At 38.6% G+C, this 17,788-nt stretch overlaps 1 protein-coding gene and 1 non-coding gene across 2 annotated transcripts; one reads left to right on the forward strand and one right to left on the reverse strand.

Moving 5' to 3' along the window:
* The first annotated feature begins 2,975 nt into the window (after nt 1–2,975).
* LOC141635445 (small nucleolar RNA R71) lies at nt 2,976–3,081 on the forward strand. Its single transcript, XR_012540136.1, has one exon. It is a non-coding gene; the product is annotated as a small nucleolar RNA R71 (small nucleolar RNA).
* Nucleotides 3,082–7,263: 4,182 nt separating this feature from the next.
* Nucleotides 7,264–7,614, reverse strand: LOC141631699 (uncharacterized). Its single transcript, XM_074444335.1, has one exon. It carries the CDS (start codon nt 7,612–7,614, stop codon nt 7,264–7,266), a length of 351 nt encoding a protein of 116 aa, XP_074300436.1.
* Between the last annotated feature and the right edge of the window lie 10,174 nt (nt 7,615–17,788).

A 17,788-nucleotide genomic window follows, 5' to 3' on the forward strand; every position in this document is an offset into this window, starting at 1 on the left:
CAAAAAATCATTATAATGAGCAATAAATTTCCATAAATCATAAAAATCACCTAAAAATATTTTAGGACCAGAATATATAACATGCATGGTGATTTCGTGGCTTATACTTATAAATCACAAATTTTTAGTTTTGTATATTAACCTTTTAACTCGGAAAAACAATAATCGATTATGCATGCAAAATCCTTTTGCTCTGATACCACTTGTTGGATTCATATACCTATTATTAGACTCCTCTAATAGTGAACAAATTAACTTGTTAATTATATGTTCTTTAGATCTAGTGCATGCATAACAAAATGAAAGATTTATAAGAAAAACAATGTTCCTCACATTGATATATGGTTCGAAAATGTGGGCACAAGTAAGGTCACCTTCGTTCACTTGTTCTTGAGCTAAATATAATGGATGATCCTCCTAAGACTCAAAGTATAGAAGACACTCCAATAAGTTGCACCCAAGATTAATCCCAAAAATTCCTACTAATATTAACTAGATATGTAGTAGAAATGTAACCTTAATAATACTAATATTTCTAGAATTACTACCTCTAGTAATAGATTGAATGTATTAGTATTTGTGAGAGTTTTTTGGCAATTGCATGTGAGGGAAAAACTAGAGAGAAAAATAAGCAAAAGCACTAACTCAAAAATGAGCAACTAATGCTCTCTTTTATGGCCAAAAAACCGGTGGCCTCTTTCCTTGAAGGGAATCTTATTGCTTTTGTTTTTACTCTCTTTTAAAGTGTAGGTAGAGTAGTGTAGGGAGCATAGGTGTAAGAATTAGTATGAAAAGGCTTGTGTGATATGTCACAATCACACTATAACCAACACAAACAAAACACAAAAGAGCATCTTTTGTTTCTTTATTTGGCCGAAATATTGGACCCATTTTGGTCCATTTTTGCCTTTTGTCATTTGTCCCACAAATGCTTATAAGTCATATGTTTAACTATCTTACATAATTAATTATTAATGTAATCATTTAACCATTAAATATTACAATTAATTATATAATATACACTCCACTTTTTGAGTAGTATACTACCATTATCAATATATAATGGGTCCCTTAATTACTAGTTAGATAAAATTACAACTTCTTGTAACTTTAAATAACTAATTACCTCTACCTCAAAACTTATATTAAAACCTCAACTAATTTAGTAATTTAACACTTAATTACTAAATTAAATCTTATTTAATCACATTACAATAAGACGTAAAATTGTACTCCCATAATTAAGGAATTAATTAATCTGTATCGCATACAATTAATTAATATCTATTTGGGCCTCATCCTATAGGTGTGACCTAAAGGGATCAACTGACCACCACCGTCACATGACAGTAATGTCATACTCTAGTTAGCCAATCATTACCGATTAATGACGGTCAGTCGACTATATAAAGAATAATCTCTCACGTATTCTTAGTATGAGATTTAATAATGATATTTAAATCATGTGATCGCACTATTGTTGAGGACACATTTCCCAACACCCATACCCCTAAAGGTGTCTTTGTTTATTTATCCGCTATTTGAAGCGTGATGTTGGTACATTTGAGTTCTCCAATTCCTAGCCTCTTGCTAACCGAATATGGCATGACACTAACACTTGCCCCAAGGTCACATAAAGCTTTGTTGATTGTAGTGTCACCAATAGTGCATGGAATGGAGAAACTTCCCAAATCCTTGAATTTTGGAGGTGAACTCGCTTGAAGGATGGCGCTACTCACCTTAGTGAAGGCAATAATCTCAAGATTCTGGATTGATTTCTTCTTCGTAAGGATGTCCTTCATGTACTTCGCATAGGCCGGAACGTGATTGATCAATTCCGTGAAGGGAATCGAGACTTCCAAATTCTTTACAATTTCCATGAATTTTCCAAGTTGGTCATCAAACTGAGGCTTAGCTTGACGACTCGGGAATGGAAGTCTAATCACAATGGGCTCCCTCTCTTTGGCCTTTTCTTCACTTTTATATGAAACTTCTTGATTGGTGGGTTGTTCTTCCCTAGAGTTTTGCACAACTCTTTCCTTGTCACTAGCTTCCACAACTTTATCCTTAACTTGATTCTTTGGTCCTTCATATCTTGTACCACTCCTCAAATGAATGGCACTAACCGTTTCATGTCTTGGGGGATTACTTTGAGGTGGTAATTGCCCCTTTTGTCTTTGAGAGCTTTAAGATGCTAGTTGGGTCATTTGAGTTTCCAACGTTTTTCTGTGGGCTAGGATGTTGTTGATGGTGATGTCTTTTGCTTGGATATCTTTTTGCATTTGAGTGTAAATTTCTTGCTGATTCTTTTGCATTTGGAGGACCGCTTTTTGAACATCAAAACCTTGGTCACTTTGTTGATTGTATGGAGTTTGATTTTGATAACCTTGGTTTTGGTTAAAAAAGGGTCTTTGATTTTGGTTTCTCATGGGAGGTGAGGTGTATGTTGGTTGAGGGTTTTGAACATTTTGGCTTTTGTATGAGAGATTTGGGTGGAATTTGGTGTTTTCATTGTAATAGTTGGAATAAGGGGTACCACTTTTGTATGCTTGAAAATCATTCACTTGCTCATTTGTTTCCTAGATTCACTTTGGTCATGTCCCAAAGTTCCACAATTCTCACATATCCCACTTTGGATTGATGAAGATGCCACCATGGCATTAACATGATGCTTTGGTGATTTTGAGGCTTCTTCAAGCTTAGCCATAGCTTTTTCAAACTTCAAGTTGATGATATCAATATGAGCACTAAGTTGAGCACCCAATTGAGTAATAGAGTCCACTTCATGCTTTTCTCCTCTAGTAGCTTTGCGAGGTCTACTCTATTGTGAATTATGGACCGCCATTTCCTCAATCTTGTTCCAAGTTTGATTATCGTCAACTTCGGTGAACATACCATTTGATCCCATGTTGAGAATGTTTCTTGAGTCTTCATAAAGACCATTCCAAAACTGTTTTACCAAGAACCACTCGCTAAGTCCATGATGAGGACATGAGCGACAAATTCCTTTGAATTGCTCCCAAGCTTCATACAAAGATTTTTCGTCCCTTTGCTTAAAACCCGTAATTGAGCTCTTAGCATGTTAGTCTTTTCCGGATGGTAGATTTTTTTGTAGAAAGCTAGAGCCAACTTCTTCCAAAAGTCAATTCAATCAAGGCTCTTCAACCATTGTTTCGCGGTACCAATTTGAGAAAAAGGAAATAAGACCCATCGAATTTGGTCTTGAGTCACTCCGGTTTGTGAAATCGCATCACAATAGTCACAAAAAGTCTCCATGTGGGAATGAGGGTCTTCACTAGGCATCCCCCCAAATTGGCTTCTTTCGACTAATTGGATAAATGCGGATTTTGAAATGAAATTTCCGGTTAAGTGTTGTGGTGTGGGAGTACCATTGGGTAGGTTCTCCTCGGTTGGTACAGAATGTGATGAAAACTTAGGCATTGTGGGGTGGTTGTGTGATTGATTTCGGTTACTTGTCGTTAGGAGCACCTAGACCAAAACAAAATTTATAACTCCACAAACAACTCTACTACTAGTAAAGAGGTAAGTAAAGGTCGAATCACAAGGGAGGGGTATTGATGTAGGATTTTCGATTGCAAGTAGTGGTGTCTAGGGGTGTCACAATTTGGGTTGAGATAAGAAGGTGAGTAAACTAAATAACAATAAAAGTAAACAAGCAAGATGACTAAAATGAGATGTAAACAATTGATTAAAAGTACTAGGGTGTCATGGGTTCATAGGGGATTCATGGGAATTGATCATACAAACATATTCTCAAATTATAAGCAAGCAATTATTGTTGTGATAGGATCGAGTTGGTTTATATCTTACAGTCCTAGGAAGGTTTGGGTCCCGGAGCCGAATCGATTAGATTGTACAACACCTACAAGTCGACTTAATCCTCCCTACTCTACTATATGCATGGTCTAATGAGACTCGAGTTGGTTTATGTATTACAAGTCTCATTGAAAAGGTAAGTGATGGGTAAAAAATGCAACGATTTATAGGCTCGCATTTCATCAAACATAACATGTGCATAAGTTGAGATCACAAGAAGCAAGCAAATAAATTATGAAAACATATTAAATTAAGCATGAATCATCCCCCATGTTGGTTTCCCCTAATTCCTCATTAACCCTAGTTAAGGAAACTACTCACTCATTATCAAGTTTAACATGTTAACAAGGTTGTCAATCATATTAACAAAGCAAAACATGATGAATAAATGAAGTTGATTAACAATAATTAAAAAGGGATTAAGAGAATTATACCTAATGATGATTCCAAAATAATAATGCAAAGAATAATAGAAGTATTTGATGATTGATGGAAGGTTGTCAATCTCCCAATAAACCCAAATAATCTTCAATTACCCAAAATAAAAGATGAACAATAGAGAAATTAAGGAAATGAGATTTGAATTAATACTTGATTAGAAGTTGATTACAAGATTAAAGAGAGATTAGAATAATATAAACTACACTAAAGATTGATAAGAAGAACATGATAATCTAATTAGACTAATGGGGTATTTATTGTGGGGATTAGGTGCACAAATTAGGGTTACTAAGGGCTTAAATGGCGATTAAGTCCTTGAGGAATCGCTCCTCTCAAGAAAAGATGTGGGTCTCCTTTTAGCTAGTATTTCAAAAATATGCGCATCTCGAATGAAGAAAGAAGGCAGCGTGTTTCTCCGGAGGACAATCCGAGCGTCCAAGGGTCGGGACGGGCGGATTGGGGAGCTTCTGGACGAGCGGCCTGGAAGCTTGGACGAGCGGCCTGGGGAGCTTCTGGACGGGCGTTTCGAGGGGTGAGACGAGTCTATCTTAGCTCAGCATCCATTTCTTCTTTTCTTCTTTCAACAATCCTCCGAGATTTTGTCGGGGATGCAAGGATCTTTTTCATCATTGCCCATCTACTAAATTATGTACAAAGGCCTTCAAGTCTTGTCTTCTCTTTGATGCTTGGTCATTAGATTCGATCAATTCAGCTCTATTTTGCCATGAAAATGAAAGGTTTGCACTCCTCTCCTACCAAGGAAACAAAACCTCAAAGAATATGCAAAACAAAGGACTAAAGCTAGTAAATGACCCAATTATGCACTAAAAAGCATAGGAACGAGGCTTATTCGGGGACTAAATATGCTCAAATATTGATCACATCCAGATCCTTGCATCACCGACAAGATCCTTGAGGATTGTTGGAAGAAGAAAAGAAGAAAAGAGGAAGAATCTTGCTAGACTACAATCCGCCCGTCGCAGCCTCGGGACACTCGTCCAAGACCTCCACAATCCGAGCGTCCCACCACACTGCCCGCTCGTCCTTTACCACCAAAATCCGCTCGTCCCGACCCTTTGGCCGCTCTGATTCCTGCCCAGTATAGCACGTCTCTTCCTTGTTCCGCTCAGGATGCGCATATTTCTGAAAGACTAGCAAAAATGAGACTCGCATCTTCCTTCGAGAGGAGCATTTCCTCAACTTTTCTTAAGGGTCTTAATCGTCATTTAAGCCCTTATTAACCTTAATTTATGTACCTAATCCTCACTATAAATACCCCATTGTACTAATTAGATTATCATCAATCCTTACTATTATTTATGTTCTTCCTAATCTCATTTTAATCTTGTAATCAACATTTAAATAAGCAGTAATACATATCTCATTTCCTTAATTTCTCAATTGTTCATCATTTATTTTGGGTAATTGAAGATTATTGGGTATCATTGGGAGATTGACAACCTTCCATCAATCATCAAGTACTTCTATTATTCTTTGTTTATTATTTTGGAATCATCATTAGGTATAATTCTCTTAACCCTTGTTTTAATTATTGTTAATCCTTTTCCATCCATTCATCATGTTTTGCTTTGTTAATATGTTTGACAACCTTGTTATCATGTTAAACTTGATAATGAGTGAGTAGTTTCCTTAGCTAGGGTTAATGGGGAATTAGGGGAAACCAACATGGGGGATGATTCATGCTTAATCTAATATGTTCACATAATTTATTTGCTTGCTTGTTGTGATCTCAACTTATGCACATGTTATGTTTGATGAAATGCGAGCCTATGAATCGTTGCATTTTTTACCCATCACTTACCTTTTCAATGAGACTTGTAATACATAAACCAACTCGAGTCTCATTAGACCATGCATATAGTTGAGTAGGGAGGATTAAGTCGACTTGTAGGTGTTGTACAATCTAATCGATTCGGCTCCGGGACCCAAACATTCCTAGGATTGTAAGATATAAACTAACTCGATCCTATCAGAACAATAATTGCTTGCTTATAATTTGAGAATATGTTTGTATGATCAATTCCTATGAATCTCCTATGAACCCATGACACCCTAGTGCTTTTAATCAATTGTTTACATCTTATTTTAATCATCTTGCTTGTTTATTTACATTGTTATTTAGTTTAGTGATCTTCTTATCTCAACCCAAATTGTGACACCCTTAGACACCACTACTTGCAATCGAAAATCCTACATCAATACCCGTCCCTTGGGATCCGACCTTTACTTACCCCTTTACTAATAGTAGAGTAGTTTGTGAAGCTATAAATATTGTTTTGGTCTAGGTGCTCCTAACGACAAGTAACCGAAAACGATAGTCCGACCAGTCCATAAATGTGAGCATCTCATGTCCTGCCATTGCATCTACCATGGCGTCAATATATGGAAGAGGAAATGGATCTTTAGGGCAGGCTTTGCTCAGGTTAGTGTAATCCACACAAACTCTCCATTTGCCATTCTTTTTCTGGACGATCACCACGTTTGCAAGCCATTCAGGGTACAGTTCCCCGATCATGCCCATGTCTAGGAGCTTGTCAACTTCATCATTGATAATGGCGTTTCTTTTTGCTGCAACTTTTGTCTTTTCTGTTTTAGAGGCTTAAAAGATGTGTTAATATTGAGTTTATGGGTTATAATTTCAGCACTAATTCTAGTCATATCAAAATGAGACCAAGCAAAACAGGAAGATTTATTTTTAAGAAAACTCACTAATTTAGGCCATACTGAATCAGGAGCGTCAGAGCCAACTAGTACATACTTGTCAGGATACTCAGGGTTGAGGATTACCTGGTCTGTTTCCATCTTGGGTGGTGCTTCATATGTGCTCCTGGCAGGGTATGGTAATTGTTATGCAAGGGACTTACCTGCTTTGGATGACTTTAGGGCTTCTGTATACAATTCCTAAGCCGACTTATTCTCACCTTTAATGGTTGCCACTCCCCAGTCTGTCGGTATCTTAATACATTAATGATAAGTAGATGGGACAACCTTGACATTGTGAATCCAGGGTCTGCCCAGAATGACAATGTAGGAGGATAGGCAGTCTAGAACTCCAAGTCTTTCATAAGATGCAATATCTTCAGCATGGTTAGGGAGAGAGATCTCTCCTAATGTATTCTTTATCTCACCGCTGAACCCCACCAAGACACTAGACTTCTTGGTGATTTGGTCCTCGCTGATCTTCATGGCTTTAAGTACGTCTAACATGATCAGATAAACTGAGCTGCCTCTGTCTAGCAAGATTCTACTTACATTTGCAATCCCAACATGCATGGAGATCACCAGGCCATCATGATGTAAGTCAGGGATGCCCATCAGATCACAGTCATTTAATGTGATAGGCGGTATATTCTCGGGCTTGTAGGGTGACTTATTTTAAGGAGTCATGGCTATCTTCTTTGCCGTTGAACTGGTGAGGCCACAAATCATTAATCCGCCATTTATGAATTTTACTTCATAGAGTAGAGGCGGTGGAGGGAGATTGCGTTCCTGCTTCTGCTCTAGGTTGACCTTGCCAGGATATTCATTCCTGCCTCTGGCTTTGATCAGATCTTTAAGTTATCCTGCCTTTAACAGGTAGGCTACTTCTTTCCTGAGAGTGAACCAATCCTCTATTGTATGCCCTATATCCATGTGAAATTCACACCACTTGGTATGGTACTTCCTTGGATTAGGGTTGTCTGACTTTCTGCGCCACCTGACCACTGGTCCTATGTTCTCTAGTCGTTGGATCAAACCTGCAATGTCAACGCAGAAGTTATGTTTAGAGATAGGTGGATGAACTTTAGCCTTACCTTGCTGTTCTTGCGCTAGGTTGACTTCTGACTGATCAAGCATATATGGACCACTTCTGTAGTTATTTCCCCTACTGGTGCTTCTCTTGTTCGGCTTATCATAATCTTTTCATTTGCAGGGTCCTCCAACCTTGTAACTCTTGTCTTCCTCTAGGCTGATATAGACAAGTGTCTTTGCCTGGACATCTTCGAAGGAATGACAGGGGTACATGGTCAGCCCACCATAAAGATCACTATTAGGTAGTAACCCTTGCCTGAATACTTCCACTGCTGTACCAACGTCACACCTGGAATTGACACTTTCTCCTTGTTGAATCTAGCAAGGAAGACTCTGAGGGTCTTATCTGGTTTCTGGGTAATCCTGTACAGGTCACTGAAACGTTTCTCCAACTCCCTGCTACTTGCGAACTACTGGTTAAATGTGTTGATTAGGTCAGCAAAGGACCTGATACTTCCATTTGGCAGGTTGATATACCACTGTAGTGCAGGACCGGCCAGTGCTGTTCCAAATTCTTTGCACATGCAAGCCTGCCTAAATTCGCTGGGAATAGATGCAGCCAAATTTTTTTGCTTATAGAAGACCACGTGGTATATTGGATCCGAGGTCCCATCATAGGTCCTCATAAATGGAATAACAAATTTCTTAGGAAGATCTACTTTAGCTATCTCGTCTATAAAAGGGGAGTCAACATAGCTTTCAGGGGCAGCTTCCTCCATGCTGGCAGGGACTCCAGGTATTTTTTTTTCGAAATTTTCATTGACCTTCTTGATTTCCTGGACTATTGTCATCATGATGGCTGCTCCTGTTTCACTAGCTTTATCATCTTTGGGGGTCTCTTCATCAACTTTGATCACGTTTTTGACACCATTTGGACTCCCAAAACTTGAGAAATCACAGTGCGTCATAATCAATGAGAATGGGGATCCTGGCTGGATTTTGGAGCCTGATCCCTTTGATTTCTATAATTTTTATTTCAAGGCTAACTCATATTCTTTTAGTTACAAGATTTCAGCCTCTGACTCTGCTACTTTTTTTAATGCAGTAGTCAATTGTTCTTCTATGGTTGATTGAGACATGTTTTTGCTCTTTTCTTTGTTTTTTGGATATTTTTTTGTGAAAGGGAAAAAGATATTAATAAGCTAGATGCCCCACGGTGGGCGACAATTGTTTTGGTTGGATTCTGCACAAAGCTGAACCAGGCTATGCTAGAGTTTGTTGCTGGGTTAACTAGCTCGTTTACCTTGTTTAAGACTGCAGGGCAGGATACAATGTAACTAAAATAAATTAAAGAAAATAAATGAGTAAGACAATGGATTTTGTACGTGGAAAACCCTTTAATTAGGAAAAAAACAACGGGCACCAAACTAGGAGACATTTCATTATGTATATGGAGAATAGTAACATAAATAGGTACAATACAGAGTATTTTATCTAAGTATTGTGATTGTATTGCTTGTAAAGTGCTAGCTTGTCCCTTGGAATGGTCTTGGTTCCTCCTTATATAGTAGTCTTCGTGTTTGATGAATAATCTTCACAATTAAGGTGTAATATTTCCTCTTAATGACGGCATTAATTGCACCTTCAATGCTCTACATTACCCGGATTAAGGCTTGGCCTTTATGACATAATCTTCTCCATAATTGCCTCTTAATTGGTGTATTAAAGCTGGAATATTCTCCATAATTATAGTTGACTCAACAAAATATTATTCTCTTATTTGACCGTTGCCCTCTCCTGCCTGGTGCCAGCCTTGATTTAGCCTGACGTTTCTGTCCTGATTATCAAGCCAGGATAAAAGTGTATCCTGAATATAGTGCGAAAATATCAGGCCCAACACCTAGCGTACAGCTCGAAATGTGAGGCGTGCCAGCTTCACTCTCCGTTCATTCACCAGCCGTCTGAACTTCCACATTCCATCTCAGCCCCGTGGCCATCTATGAAGTGGGGGATGGATATTGTAGGCAAGTTACCACAAGCCCCTGGGCAAAAAGTTTATATATTGGCTATGACTGACTACTTTTCCAAGTGGATAGAAGATGATTCATACAGGCAAGTCAAAGAGAAGGATGTCATATCATTTATCAACAGAAATATCATATGTCGTTATGGCATCCCCTCGGAAATAGTTTATGACAATGGCACACAAATTGTGGGAAAGAGAACAATGGCCATCTGTGCAAAATGGAACATCAACCTGGTGACCTCTACACCTGGCTATCCAAAAGTAAACGGTCAGGCCGAGTCAAGCAACAGAGTAGTGATTAGTTGCCTAAAAAAGAAGCTAAAGCAAAGAAAAGGCAGATGGGGTGAAGAACTCCCTCTAGTCTTATGGGCTGACATAACTACACCTAAAACATCAACTGGCCAGACACCCTACTCCCTGGTCTATGGCTGTGAGACAGTAATTCCAGCAAAATTCATGTGCCTACCTCCAGCTGCAGCCTGAATACTATCAAGGAAAATAGGCTGTTAATGCAAGACAACCTGACCTTGGTTGAAGAACTAAAAGATGGTGCTAGGATCAGAATAGCATCCTATCAACAAATAGTAGCCTGAAGCTACAACCAGAATGTTCATATCAGTGTATTCAGGGAAGGGGACGTAGTCCTACGAAAAGTTTTTCCAAATACAAAAGACAAGACTTGAGGCAAACTTGCCCCTGTATGGGAAGAGCCTTACCTTATCGATTCAATAGTAGGCCATGGAGCTTACAAACTTAAGACCTTGGATGGAGACATGATTCGTAGATCCTGGAATGTCTCTCACTTAAAACTATTTCATGTATAAGTTCTTTCATTTTGCCTGAACCAGGTAAGGCTATGGATCTATTTCTTACCTGACATGCTTCTATGTGTAACTGTCATGAATAAAATGATTTTATGTTTTTAATCCTATGTGATTTTCTGCTACTAGAAATTGCATGATATTATCATAACATGAACTTCCTGATTATTTCTTCACTTTACATCCTAAGTCATTATATCGAATCCTTAAAACTTGCTTTACACTTTTTTGCAATTATTTAACATAACATACTTGCCTGCTTAAACAAATATTTAGGATTGAGGGCCACTCCACCCAACCTGAATAGCATCCCAGAAATGCTTCACAAATTATGACATAATAGAGATCACTAAATCTCAACATTTTGTCACGTCTAAATTACATAAAAAACTGAGCTCAGTACAAAAGACAAGTAAGATGGTACAAAAAATCCGGACTACTTGTCATAAGCCCTCCTGAAAGGTTGAGGGCCATAAGCCCTCCTGACAGGAAACTTCCCGTCCTACTCAAAAAGCCCTCCAGACAGGCTGAGGGCCATAAGCCTCTAAACAGGCTGAGGGCCATAAGCCCTCCTGACAGGAATCATCTTCACTAGCACTAATTTTATATCAGGTACATAGGAATAAAGATAAAGACAACCTGCTTCAAATTGCATATTCATTCACAGCACACGAAGACCAAAAATAAAGTTAATCCAAGGAACATCCCTCCTAGATGGGCCAAAAACCAACTAAAATATGCAAAGCTTATCCAGGGAAAATCCCCCCCCCCCCGGATGGGCTAAAACATATCTTAGCAAATCCTTAACCTGCCTTGGAGGCAGTAGTAGAACAAATCCCTTCGTCAGTCGTCTCTTCCTCAACATCATACTCATTAGCTTCATCTTTCCAAAGTCACCCAAGTCCTTAGTCGGAGGAGAGTCAACCTTAACATCAGCATGAAGTTTGTGAATATCACGGTATGCAGCATTAAGGTCAGCCATCTCCTGCTCAGGGTTCCAGTATGGCCTGACTTCAACAGGCTCCTTCATAGCATCAACCCGAGCTTTGCCAAAGAAGTACAGGACAGTATCCTTGTACCTACCTTGCACCGTGTCCCTCTTAACAGCCAGCTTCTCATTTTCTTTCAGAACCTCTTGTATATCCTGCTTTTCAGCTAAGCTCATTCTCGACGGTAGCAAGCTTTGCCTAGGCAGACTTACTGCATTATGAGCATACCCTAGCTTGGATATTTCAACCACCTATTTGGCTTTGCCTACCTGATTCTCTTTCTTCAAGACCTCATTTTCCTCTTTTAGCACCCCCATGTCAGTCTTCAGGACCTCAACATCTTTCTTCAATCTCTGCACCTCCTAGTCCACGACGTTATTTTTGGCATTAGTAGACTTCAACTCACAGGCACTGCTCAACATATCATTCACATTTTGTATAGAATCATGAGCAGGTAAGAAAGAGCAGAGCTAAATTTAAAGACAGAATAAAGACCAGGAAGAAAGAATTTTACCCTCTGAAGTATAGCAGCCAGATTAGTAGCACAATCCCTGGTATAGTATATAGCAGCCACAGCCTGGGCAGATGATTCTTTAGCCTGGTACATAAAATATGGGTCGTCAACCAAGAAGGAATGAGCTTGGATTTGTTCCTTGGCAAACTGAACATAACCAAGCCTCGCCCTGACCTCCCTGATCTCATATACACCTTCACCAACAGCCCCAACTTCTTCAAGAACCTCCTCCTGTCTTTTGCTCTTATTGGCCTGCCTGGACTCACCAAGGTCACCCACAGCTTGAAGGGGAGATACTAGTTGAGCCTGATGAGTAGGGACCTGAATTTAGAGAGTACTATCACTCCATGTAGCCTCACTACTTCGAGACTTCCCCCAGTGTTTTGATAAATCCCTGCCTTCACTTCCTCCAGGCCAAACCCGACGATCCCTGCAGAGGCCCTGGTAGCTACACGACTAAATCCTATATAAGCAATACTAACGTGTTTTTAAACATTAAAATCAACACAGAAAAACAAAATTTACTTCCAGAGGCGAAGGCCCTAGAAGCCTTAACACCTTTGGCAGCCTTGTAAGTACTCAGCTTAGCCTTTCTAAAACGTGGCAAAGGTTCCTGGCCAAGGCAATCAGGCCAAGTCCTCTCTTCCTGTGGCAGGGCCATGAAGGCTGCAATACGATCAGCCGACCTTTCAGCATCAGGATCATAAGCCCAATCAACAACTATGGAACAATACAAGTAAGCTCATATTAGAATTTACGTATAAATCATTATATTCTGATTATATGCAGGGAAATACTTACCACCCTCCACAGCCGGATAGCTGAGATTGTCCAGATTAGGGGCAATAGAATCAGCTCTAACGAACATATAGGTCATGGCCCAGCCCTTATCATCGTCTAAATCAAAATTTATTATCAAATGAGCCATCTTTCCTCTAACACAAAATTGAAACGCCCAGTAATATTGCTCTTCAGGTGATAAACATTCTTAAAATCCTCGATAGTAATCACCAAGTTATGCTTGGCACACAGATGCTCAACAGATTGAACAATCTTCCACACCATGGGCACGAGTTGGAAAGGAGAAACCTTTATATCCCTCATGATATCAGCCATAAACGGAGTAAAAGGAAGCATATAGCCTCCCTTGAAGGCCCATTTAAAAATACAAAACCAGCCTGGGCTGCACTAATTAGCCCTGACTGGGCCACTTTCTGGGATCCAAACTTCAGTCCCACTGGGAAGGATACCTCTACCCTTCATATAATGTTCAAAGGAGGGTTTGAGATGATTAGCCTTAGAAAATGAAGCAGATAGCGGTTTCATAGGAGCAAAGCTGACACCTTTGTACCTAATAGCCAAAATTTCTACAAGAGGAGAAAACTCTATAACCTCATCCTCAGGAGTGACGTCAGGAACGTCGACCGCTGCTGGAGTTAGCTCAACCTCAGCTGTTTTGGGTGCAGTTCTCCTTCTCCCACCAGCCATTTTTTGGATTAATTTGAATTTTTGAGAAATGAAAATTGTCTTACAAAGAAATCAGAGAAAAGAAGAGAAAGATTGGAAAATTGGAGAACTGAAGGTAGGGAGAAAATGATTGACGGCTTCAATCAATTTATAGGCAGCATATGGACTAACAGATAATGTAAGTGGATGAGTTCAATCATGACCCTCCTACGGTTTGATGAACCTACCCTATTAATTGCATTCTAGCCGTTAGGAAGTTAAAGAGAACACAAACTCTAAAGTCTTCTCCAGCAAGTCTTTAATTTTTTACCTGGCCAGATTTTTTATCTCCTTACCCCTGGCCAAAATCAGCGGAAATAAGGATATAAGGGGCAATTATTGAGTTAAGATTTACCCTGCCTTGTCAGACAAGCGTCGGGCAACAACTATTAGGCCAGGCTAGAGAGGGGCAACGTAGGGCAGAATATTTATCAGTTAGACAGGTGCCAGCCAGGAGGGAAAAGCAGGTCAGACCATCGTATCCTTCCTGCCCAGAAGAAATATACATCTAGCATACATCGGATACCACTTATATACATCAGGCAACGATCAGAGTACAAGAGGACGGTTCCTACTTTCATGGAAGAACAATTCTACAAGCCTATAAAAGAGGAGAGGTAGTCAACCAAGCTGAACGTGAGAAAATACAGTTAGGAGAAGAATACCCATGTCTGGATTAATAGGGCACAAGGCCTGTTAATCAGGAACGTTCACATTATCGTTGGAAAACCGTTGAAGAGTACAATAAATAGCAAGAGAGAAGACACAAAAGAGGATCCTCACTTACTTATTCACTCTCACTCTATTGTACACATTTTTACTCAGTTAATCATATATACGCTCATAATACAAATAGCCTGGCAGAGTTGAATCTAGCCAGCCTACATCAACTATAATGAAATGCCTCTTAACTTGGTGCTCGTGGTTTTTTCCCTTATTCCCAGGGTTTTCCACTTATAAATCCTTGTGTTGTTTTCAGTTATTTAGTCTTTACTTATTTACTATACTAGTTAGGCATTGTTAATTGAGTTAGATCACCCTGAATGATACTAACCTGGCAAGATAATACATCCGTGTAAAATCTTGCTAAAACACTTCTCATCTTCAACTTCCTCAACAGGTTCAATTTCTTTTTTGAATGAATAAGGCTTATGAAATAGTCGAAATGCATCAAATTAAAAAACAAGGCACTTAAGCTAAAAGTAAACATAAGATAAAGAAAATACATAAGCATATTTAGCTTTTCTATATGTGTAACAAATCCTCCTCTTTACATTAAAATTGAAATGAAAGCCAATACACCCTAAACACATAGGCCTTGGGATGAATGAACATCACATACAATTTTAATGTACATACTCAACATATCAAATGCCCATATTAAGTAAACTATATCCAACAAACTAGATGTTTCGCAAACATATTTACCTTTTTGTATGTATGAAAAATCCTCCTCTTCGCCGACATCCCTTCAAAAGAGATACTATTTTAGGAAGTTATGTTTACATTATTCAAAGCTTCAACAACCAAAGGATGGTTGCTAAGATCAGTCTAAGCAGAACCATCAGCTATATAAGCAACATCACTACCAGGAGAACTCTCACTATCAGTGAAGTTGTGATTATTTGGTAAATTGAGTAAACTAAATACATGATCACAGAACTTCTTAGCAGTCTTGTTCTCCTGAATTACTGATGCTCCATTTTCTATCTTAGCCTTGACAGATGATATGCTCTGGGCTAAAGTAGTTATACATTTTTCAAGATCAATAATATAATCCTCAGCGTACTCTTTCATTGTCCTACACACTGAGTTGACAACTGTGTTGCCAATCACCTGCTTAATTGTATCTTCCAACTTACCATTTCCAAACATACCACTTTTCATCTCGTCTTTCTCTCTAGCTCACAGCAAACTACTAGTCCAACCTACCAGGGTATAATAGTCTCTTTCAACTTTTCGTTCCATATGAGCAACACGATCAACATAAACAAGCTGCAAAAAATCAGTAAATTCATTAGAAGATTAGGAAAATATACATTACAACATTAATTGGTTTATCAATTGACAATATATATTTTGAGATTTCTTAATTCCAAAAACAACAGAGGGTCGCCAAAGTGAATAACTATTTCCTACCACTCATTATTGCTTTCCTGTAGACTTCATAACAAAAAGGCACACCAATTGTAATCATGTATTTCTTCAACATTCATCCATGATTTCAACACATGATGATTAACCAAAGGCTTTTGGGTGTTCCTCATTAGCAAAGAAATAGCTAAGACAACAAAGTTAACCTTGAAGTCATCACCACCATCATCGTGATTTATCAGCCAATTCTCAATTCTCTTGAGTCGAACTTGTCCATCTTTTATACCAAATTTTTGTTTCCATTTGCCACAAAACTCTTGAAACTCTTCTAATTAGCATGAGTTCTAGACAGTTCAACTATAAAATGGCCCATTGGAAATCCAAACCTTGTTCTAACATCAGAAACCTTTAGGAATAGTTTATGACCATATGTAAGATTAAGACAGTTTGGTATGGATAATACTGCTTAAGTAACTAGTACCCAAGCTTTAAGGGAATGGACTGAACCCTTAACCAAAACACGCCACTAATCCCTATCTCTTCTAGTGCACACCATTGTTCATATGATAGATGTTCAATAACCTCTACCATTCCCGTAGGAGACATTCTAGTATATGCACTCTTAAGTGAAGAGAAATCAAACTTCTCCTTGCATTTGGAAGGCAATACTAGTTTCTTACTGACATTACCCTTTTCACGACTTATTTTCTTCACAGGAACCTTTTATTTACTGTCACGATGTTCTTCACTGATCTTCTTTGAAAAAGTTAATATAGATTTGAATTTACTCGAAGATGGCTCCTGTTTTATCTAGATTCTGCACAAGGCTGAATCTGGTCAAGGTAGAGAGTTTAGCAGGGTTAACTAGTTCGTTTATCTTGTGTATGGCTGCGGGGCAGGCTTAATAAAATGTAAAGAAAGGGAAATAAAGAGAACAAGTAAGACAATAGTTTTTGTGCGTGGAAAACCCTTGAATGAGAAAAAACCACGGGCACCAAGCCAGAAGAGGTTTCACTATAATATTTGGAGAATAATTGTACTTTAAGCTAAACAATGTATTTTATTTTAAGTGTTTTCAATAGTATAGCTTGTAATCTTGTCTCGTATGGTAGAGTGTATTAGGATGGGTCTTCAAATGGTCTTCAGCCCCCTTTATATAGTAATCTTCACATATCCGCATAATCTTCCTCTTTAATGGCATAATATTCTCCTTTAATAACGCCATTAATTACTGTCTTCTATGTGCTTAATTACCCGGATGAATGCTCCATAATAATCACCAAATATTATCCTTCATTGCGGATTTAATTACCATAATTATATGATAATTATCCCATATAATGCTTGCTGACTTGGTCAACTAATATCTTCATATTTGACTGTTGTCCTCTCCTGCCTGGTGCTAAGCATGAGTTATCGTGAGGCTTCTATCCTGAACATCAAGCCAGGGCATGATAGTACCCTGATCATATCATGGGAATATTAGTCTTAACAATTGCCCCTTTATCTTTTCATTGTCGCTCAGTCAGGTCAATAATGAGAAGATAAACATCATTAAGTAAGTTGCTTTAGACGGTTGAGTGTAATTATTTCAAAGAAACGGCTAGTTGATTTAAATGCGACAAGTGTCTATTTACAGCAACTTATTAAATAACTGCGTGCAACCTGCAGTAACCCTAGGTTTTCACCGCACTATAAATATTCTTTTTACTCTTGTTCCATTCTTCACCAAAAACCCGATTAATTCCCCTAAAATTCTTCTGATTTCTTCTTCAATCTTCATCTTTAACTTCCGTTCATCTTCCCA

Source organism: Silene latifolia, chromosome Y (genome assembly GCF_048544455.1).
Source record: "Silene latifolia isolate original U9 population chromosome Y, ASM4854445v1, whole genome shotgun sequence".
Lineage (NCBI taxonomy): Eukaryota > Viridiplantae > Streptophyta > Magnoliopsida > Caryophyllales > Caryophyllaceae > Silene > Silene latifolia.

Coding starts and splice junctions, on each gene's coding strand:
- LOC141631699 (XM_074444335.1), bottom strand. CDS start 7,614: ATGGGCATCCCTGACTTACATCATGATGGCCTGGTGATCTCCATGCAT.